Source organism: Anopheles coustani, chromosome 3, assembly GCF_943734705.1.
Source record: "Anopheles coustani chromosome 3, idAnoCousDA_361_x.2, whole genome shotgun sequence".
Lineage (NCBI taxonomy): Eukaryota > Metazoa > Arthropoda > Insecta > Diptera > Culicidae > Anopheles > Anopheles coustani.
The window spans coordinates 52,575,673-52,584,473 of NC_071288.1; the positions used below are offsets into that span (position 1 = coordinate 52,575,673).

The following is an 8,801-nucleotide window of genomic DNA, read 5'->3' on the forward strand; positions in this document are numbered from 1 at the left end:
CGATTTTTTACTACACCCGTTAACACAGCATCTAGAAATGGCCAAAAGCGGTACAATGGTTCTACCCCTAGCAGATATATTGGTCCGGTGCGAAGAAAGGTAGTCTTTTCTCTCAAAAAAGGACGACGACAAATCGTAGGACTAAACACCAGATAATATACCTGCAGTATATATATTTTCGGCCATTTATAGCAGCCTGGAATGGTTAGAAGGACACATTAATTCTTCTCCCGAACTAAACGCTAACAATTCGGGAGGATCATCTCCTCCCTATTTGGTACATTTTTACCCATATCAGTGCCATCTGGAACATATGGATTAATTACACCCCCATTTCTTATTTAAGTTTTCGTCATAACACCCCCTTAAAATTGGGGCGAGGCTGCGGATTTTTCAAAAATATCCGTTACCACGTGGTGGGTATTTTTTACAGCCTGTTCAGTTGTGGAACGAAACATTCGGTCCACGAAAATCACTCCGCGGGAAGTGAATGCCAGTCGGTGGATGATTACATTTTGATGTACCGGTACGGTACTGTTACCCAGTATGTTACCCAGTTTCGTGGCCTGCTAAGTAGTTGCGCAAATGTTTCAGCATAATGTATGAACACACAGCAGAATTACCATTCAGCAAGAGCAACACTGTAATCGTAATTTTAAAAAAGTGCCTTTTGAATGTATTGTTATTAGAACTTTTTAGCACTGATCCTTTTTCGATCGGCTGTTGTGATCGTTGTTGTTGTCGTCGTCGTCGTCGTCCTTTTTCTCTGCACTGTTGCATAGCTCTCAGCAGCGAGTTTCATCTGCTCGGTTGGCGTATTTGCGGAATAATTACAGCTGCAGATCAACTTGCTTTAGTTTTCATGTGTATCAGCACCGTGTGGCGTGTTGTGGTTCTGGTTTGTTGAGTTTCCGTTAGAAGTACACGTTTAGATTTGTCGTTTTGTTCTTTCTTGTGTTTGTGATTTTTATAGGTTTGATTTGATGATCGAAAAGGTCCGGTTTCTTTTACCTAGGACTGACCAAAGCAAGCAATGATCTTACGGATTGGACGCAGGAAAAGTTACTGCTACATCTGGGACCTCGCTATGGCAGGATGCTTGTTATTTAGTTTTATTACATGGAAGTTTTAGTTAGTTGAATGGATGTAGCCAATAACGTAGCTGAAGCGACATGCGGTGTGTAGGTTCTTAGTTGGAAACAGAGTTTAGAACAGTTCACATACGATGAGCTGCAGCATCTGCTTATACCACTTTAGGCTTTTTGCAACTTTTTAATTATGTGCGCCTACTAAACTTTCATAAAAAAGGGGAAAACTATTAAAACACAGGACATACATATTTAAAAACATCAATACATTTCTATCGTTAGTTCACTCTCTTTCTCTCTTCTACACTATTGTTGCTCTATATCGTAAACTTATGCGTTCAGAAGATTGCTTCAACTAGATGCGCTAGGCACGCCGAGGAAAATGGATACTGTAACATGAAAGGATTGGAAAAAGGCGTAAATTTCGGACAGCAAATAAAATTTGTACCCTACTCTCTACCTTCCTCCATGTTATTTTTCACTTTCGACAGCGTTTGTCTACCGCACACGGGCTACGGACGATGTTACCGATGTTACCAACAAGCAAAAAGTTGAATAAAACTTTCACGAAAGACTCATTGCTCTACATGGAAAGTGCCATCCACCTAGACGCACAGCTTCCTATCTACTGTATTAGTTTCTTATGGCAATACTTCATACACATACGGTTGAAATGAATACAAGATACTGTAGTCAAAATAAAGCAATTAAAAGAATGATGGTATGGTTATGGTATTTTTATTTGAGTTCTTGATGTGATTTGTTTGTGTATGTACATCGAATTTAATGCTTACTCTATAGTAATATAAAACAGAGTAAAAGAGAATCGTTTTAAAAGTGCTCCTTTCATTTCATCTTTACCCGACCATTTAAACTCACCAACTGACAGCACGACTCGGATACACCCAGCATTTTCCCGAGTTCCTACCCTATGTGTGGATGCTGCGCGTCGTGGCTATTTCTTTTTCGCTCTAACACACGCAGTTTTTGCGCTCTAGTGACGTCACCAGTGGCTGGACCCTAGCTGTACCCGTTCAGGGGTACATCGTGCAGTAGAAAATGCTGTCAGCTTCGAGGCATAAAATTTGCGACGATGCACCGCTCAATCGACAGACAGAGTTAGCAGTCTTTCAGAGAAGCCGCCGGGTTAAGTGGTGTCAGAGCGTACGCATTACTTTTACGACGTCCGTTGTTTGATCAAAAATTGTGGTGAACAGTGAAGCTTTCTGTTTGGTGAAAGTGGAAAAAGTGTACGAAACATTCGCCAGCAGCAAGAAGTGCTAAAACTTACACTCGGAACAGTATTCTTGGAAGTGTAAAATCATGGCAGAAAATCCCTCGACTATGAAAGCTGGTGAGTAAGGCATTGTGTGTGTGAAAAGATGGCACTGGTTGTTCTATCTAGGGTGGCGATGCTGGCGTTGATGATGAGGAGCGTCTTGAAGGCGTCCAGCGATCACAGTTAGCGTACGAGAATTGTTAATGCAGGCTATTCGGAACTCGCTGCACGGACGACGCTGTGTAACCCAAAAATAAAAGATGGCGACATGTACGACGATGGGATACATCCGGCTAGCTGCATGCAAGGAAGGCTCATTCTGCCTTGCGCAGGCTTGTGTTTTCGTAAGCCATCGGGAGGCTATAGTTTTCGCTAGTCGCATTATCGTAACAGTATCATCTTTGAATGGGGCTCGTGGTATTTGCCGGTGCGGCATCTTCGTTCTCAAGCGAATCGAACAATGGCGGCGGCAGTGAAAATTCTTTGCTTTTATTACCGGTTCGGTGACCGTCGAAGGGATAAACCAAAGGCCCCCGGAAGCGGTAATACCGTTTCGCTGTAACCAATCACAGAAGCAGAAGCTGCAGATGTGTGTTTGTGCGTGCGCTTGATGTTGATGTTCGTGTACCCCGCAAAAAGGAGTGGTGATTCTCTAGCTGACCGGAACGGAACTAAATCATCGCCGAGATGAAATGTTTTTAGGTTATTGATGCACGATGCCGGCGACGCAGACTGTGTTGTACACATTAATCTTCCTACCTTCTATGAAAACCAAATTCTTGAATTGTTTACTTCACAGCACAGCACCGACCGAAACGACGCTTCTTTCATCGCTGCCAAAATCAGCTTCTCGCTGGAAAAAAGAACAGAAATCGATAACATAATCCCGCCGCTAGCTGACGGGCTAGTGGTTCAAAGTAATCAGCCATTTTATTGCATTTTCCCCGGGCAAGAGGTAGTGGTGGTGCTTTAACCCCACGCATGCTCATGTGGTCACCAGGAGAAATGTTTTCTAAAAAAGTTTTAAATATTGTTGACACATTAGAGTAGAGTTGCTGGGTGCCCTCCCACCAACAACATCCATACCACCACCACCCCCCTCGAATGAAGAGTTGTTTCACGGCCCTTCGACATCCTGCATCGGAGGAGTGTCCTAGCGGTCGATGGAGCCGAACATTTCGAAACTGTTGGACTGTAGCGCGGTGTTTCGCCACAAATTGTTTTCTGTATGGTCTCTCTGTTGTGCGTTCTGTTTTCAGACAACAAAAAAAAGTTAAACGTTGGCAATCTGCCAGCCGACACCACCGAGGAGGAACTGCGGGAGCATTTTACGGACCACCCAGTGGAAAGTGTGGAAATTTTCCACTACAAACAGTACACCTTAGCCCTGTTGCTCTTCAAAGATAAGGAGACGGCAACAAAGGCTCTCAAGGAGCATGATAACTCTGTCTTCCGCGGACGTCGGCTGCGTATGCACCTTGAGTACATCGTCATTTGTCACATGAAGAAGGATGTCTTCGTGTATGTAGTTGACAATGAGAGTAAGTTTTCCCACTTTTTTTTCGTTGTTGCTTTGAAAATAAATCCTAAATCGATTTTTGTCGATAGTAGTGTGTTGCTGTTTCTTGTTTGGCCGCACGCGGCAGCGCCCTGGTGCCGCCATCGTTTTGGCGGCCCCTAAACTGCGCTTGCACGTGAATGGTTGAGAAAAAACAAACAAACAAACAAAACGAACGGTTGTCGCCTTATTTTGGTTTCTATTTTTCTTTCTCTCTTCTTTCTCTTTATTCCATCCACTGATTCTCGCGCCTCGTGCATGTTGATTGTGATGATGATGATGATGGTAATGACGATGTCAATGATGATAATGATGATGGTATGTTTTGGTAGATGTCACGGAAGAGGATGTGTATGAAAAGTTCAAGGAGCTGGCCAAGCTTCAGTCGGTGGTTTTGTTCCATCCCCTAGCCTACGTGACTTGCACAAGTCCGGAGGACAAGGAGGAAGCGATGAAGAAGATCGCTGAGGCCGGCATTAACGTGTACGAATGTCACGGGCATGATCAGAACCAGCACATTGACGTGCTGCGGGCTGCGAAATTATTCTTCCGTAATCTGAACCGTGTACAGATGTACAACATTCCCGAGAACTGGGTCAACTCCCAGGACGAGCTGAAGAAGGCAGTCGAGAGCTCTGGCACCGTGACGGAGGTGCGCGTGACGACCGGCAATTTCGGTCCCGCCGCGCAGGTTTTCTACGAGTCGGCCGAGGAGGCGAAGGCTGCCGCGGACAAACTGAACCAGCAGATTTTCGAGGGTAAGCGCATCCACGCGCACCACGTGATCGCTACGATGATCCCGAACTACAAGACGAGCGTGTACGTCGAGTCGCTGGACAAGAGTGTCACGGAAGAGATCCTTTACGATCACTTCCAGCAGTACGGTGAGATCGATTTCGTTAATCGGCGCAAGTTTGGTGACGAGCACGGTCTTGTGTGCTTCAAGGAGGCCAGCTCGGTCGAGCGCGCCCTGGAGTGCACCGCGCTGCCCATGCCGAAGAAAGAGGACGAAACCGCCAGCGCGGAGAAAACCATTGTGGTCAAGCGCTACGATGGCCCACTAGGTGAGTACGCACACACAGTCTTACATAACTTGATAGAAAATGATCGTCTTAAATGTCGTATATTCATTCTCTTCTGTCGTTTTTGTTTTAACAGTGCTGGACATCAAGCTGCCACCGATCAAGAAGAACTCCACCGGTGAGGAGGGTGAAGAGCAGAAGCAGCGCCCACCACCGCAGCCCCTGGCGAAGCTATGGCCCATCTACGTTGCCAATCTGCCGTACAAAGCGGACAAGCGCGAAATCAAACAGTATTTCTCCAGCTACGGAGGGCACATTAAGTTCATCTTCTCGCCCAACATTCCCTCGTACAAGCAGAGCCAGACATCGATGGTTATGGCCGCGCTGATCTACTTTGCGCGCCGCGAGCAAGCAAACGAAGCGATCAAGGCGTTCAATGGAAAGCACTTCCAGAGCAAGTGTTTGCACGTGTTCCCCGGGCGCAAGGACACGTACTTCGACACGGAAAAGTCGATCAAGGTCGTGCGGCTCAATCTGGCCGTTACGGAGGAGAAGCTGTTCGAGAAGTTCCGCAAGTTCGGCTTCATCGAGTGCGTGGTCAAGAAGGATCGCACCACGGCGTTTATCGAATTCCGCGACAAGGAGATTGCCGAGAAGGTGCTGAAGCTGGACGAGAAGCAGCGTCCGGTGCGTTGTAACGTGGAATCGGTGACGGGTAAGATCAATAAGAAGATCTTCAAGGAGAATGACGAAAAGATCTCGCTGGCTATGCAGGAGATCATCGACAAAAACCCGGCCGTGTTGGAGAACGTTTCGTCGGATCGTTCCAGCGGCCCGCCGCCACTCAAGCGCAGCCGCTTCAGCGGACCATCCAGTAAGTATACAAACGGTGGAGAAGGGGAGCCCAAGCGGGCGAAATCATTTCCGCTGCGACTTGCTTCAAGCGTTAACGCTCGCCCTCTACCATATTTTTTCCCGTACTTTTTGGCACAGACTTTGGCATGCAGGGACCGCGCAGTCAATTCAATCCGAACGCTGGCAACGACTTCAGCAACCCGCAGGTGCTCCAAGATCTGCTCCGGTTGGCATTTATCTCCGGTAAGAATCTCGGCGAGGGTCTGGCCAACGGTGGTCAACACGGTAACAATCCGTTCACCGGAGGAGACCCTCCACTGCCCAGTCTGAACAGCCTGGGTAACGGTTTCGGTGGTGGTGGTGGCCAACGAAACAACTTCAACAACTCGAACAACGGCAACTTTGGCGGTAGTTCCAACAATGCCGGCGGCAACATGGGCGGCAATCGCAACAACATGGGCGGTGGTGTGAATCGTAACTTTGGACAGAACGTCGGTGGTGGCGGCGGCGGTGGCAACATGGGTGGCGGCTACCGGAACAACCTGGGTGGCAATTTCGGCGGAAAGCGCTTCAATGGCTCGCAACAGTCGAACCGGATGGGCCAAAATAATCGCCAGGGTGGTGGTGGTGGCGGCGGCGGTGGTGGCAACCAAAACCGACGGTTCTAAATGCCACTTGCGCGCCTCCATAATAGTCACCACCTATTCCGCTCCATCCCAACCACGCGCACACTCTCCATGCTCTTTCCATATACTCTGACATTGTGACATTGACGGTATGTTTTAATTTTACCCCTCTTCCAGAGGGTGCCCGATCTGACCGACATAACTTTATTTTGACCCCTTATGAGAACTCTATACACAATAGACGCAGGAGGGAGTCCTTGGAGTGTGGATACCATCCTATTTCCTTTTTCGGAAGGGAGGTAATAGGACAGCAGTAAACATTTTGGACAACTGATTGGTTCGCATATGATATGGTCGTAAAATTACGTGGCTTTTACCGCACTGATGGTGGTATTTCCGGAGTTAAAAGTTAAACGTAAAACAACTTTTCACCTTTCTAGCCGTGACTAGGCAACTTTTTTTTTGTTTAAGATATTTGTATAACCAGTTTCATCCTTGATCGAGTAATCGATCGGTAATGGACAATTAATTATCATTAAAGCCGCGTATCGCACTAAAGTTTTCGTTGTGCACATTTCGTGCACTCAGATTGTATTTTAATCCATTATAATAGCGACAGCGGGAGTAATGACGTATGTTTTAATCCCGAAAAGTAGGTTTTGTCTTTTTTTTTCTATGCGAAAGATTGTTGTGCGTATTACGGAACATCAATCACGCTTGTATCAATTAAAAGGTTGTCTTACTTCTTCTAACCGAACATAACAACTAGTATTCAGCACTCTCCCGATGGATGGCGTTATGTGCGAAGTCTAAGGCCCTTATTGTATGATAAAATCGTTTTGCTTGAGTGAACAAGAAACAAGCTTAGATGGAAATAAAAGTTTGTACAATTATCTTTTATATGACTGTGTTGAAGCATGATTTATGATTTGGAAAAAAATCCATTTAAAAATACCAATTGCCGACGAATGAAACATTAGAAACAAGACAACCGACCGGGAGCATGCTTCAAAAGGTCGCGTTTTATTTTTTTTCATCACTGGGTTACGAGCGCGGGAAACGTCCGTAATTCAGGGGACGATTGACCATTTGATTAAATCTTGGAAGATTTTTAAATCAACATATTTTGATGAACGCAAACCTACTATATACAGTACGTACGATTTAACAGATTAACATTGAATGATATGATACACTTAGCATGATAGAATGTAATGCAATCATGATGCATCGGAAACTTATATAGAACAAGCAGAAGGCAAGCAACTAAATACTGATGGGCGCTCGCTATTATGAGGAACGATTGATGTTTTTACTGCAGTATCATTTCAATACCGAATGGAGTAACTTTATTGATAAAATTTTCGCAATGTGGCTTGGTTTGAGAAGTGGAGTGCTGCAGAATATTTCCAATCTCGAGATGTGGTCCTATTCGATTCTCTTCTCAAAAACTCTGGTCGATGATTTTATGGGCTTCATAGAAACGATGCCGGATGAGAACAGGAAGTAGGCTTCGACCCTGGGTGTGTGCGCGCGGAAGCAAGCAGAAGGAAGGCACTACCAAGAGCCCAGTCAATACAACTGAAATTAATTATTAAAATTAATTACTGTCCAACCAATTAATCTTAGAGTCATATAGAGTAATTCACTGACCGTCACAAACAGACACCATTTAGTTAGAACACGGACACACACTTTGCTGCTGTTCAAAATCGAACCGCTTGGTCGTAGAGGAAAACCAATAGCACAATAGTATTAAGACGGTCGGTTTCTCTAGCGAACTGCGGCGTTACTTTGCAAACAGTGTCAAGTAAGAGCTGTATGCGCGCATTCCAGTGAATAACGGAAAATGGAATCCCTACCGTTGTGTTACGATTTTGTTCCACTACTTTGCCAGGGAAGCCGGTTCTGAACATCTTTGCAAATCTCTCAATTAGACAGAGACGACCCCGATTGAAGGGAAGCGATGGACATGTGAAAATGAAACCTTGACGATGGACGTGACACAACCTCTCACCGCCCTACATAACGACGCAATGCAACAACCAAACCCATTTTCAGGCTATTTTCAGAGGGTTTTAGAAAGTTTCGTTCCCAAAGAAATTACCTGCATGTTTACGGCGAATAGTAAAGGGGATGAGAAAAGTCCTTCTGCACTACTAACTAATAGCAGCAATTGCGGAAAAGTAAAAAACAACTAACACGACAGCAACATAAACCAACAACAGCCTAGCGGTACCAGACATGGCTCATTCAACCCTTTTGAAAACCTATGCTGTATAATTATAATCTAATATTTAGTGTGAACGTATTTCATAAAATTGCAATCGACGAAAACGATGGAAAACGTATTAGCAAACACATTATGCCAGA

General features: G+C 45.4%; 1 protein-coding gene across 1 annotated transcript; it reads left to right on the forward strand.

Annotated features, from left to right (window-relative positions):
* The first annotated feature begins 2,206 nt into the window (after positions 1 to 2,206).
* On the forward strand, positions 2,207 to 7,328 carry LOC131261416 (uncharacterized). The gene is made up of 5 exons (XM_058263444.1): positions 2,207 to 2,442; positions 3,627 to 3,908; positions 4,258 to 4,989; positions 5,084 to 5,821; positions 5,941 to 7,328. Exons 1-5 carry the CDS (start codon positions 2,412 to 2,414, stop codon positions 6,468 to 6,470), a joined length of 2,313 nt encoding a protein of 770 aa, XP_058119427.1. The 5' UTR covers positions 2,207 to 2,411; the 3' UTR covers positions 6,471 to 7,328.
* The last annotated feature ends 1,473 nt before the right edge of the window (positions 7,329 to 8,801 follow it).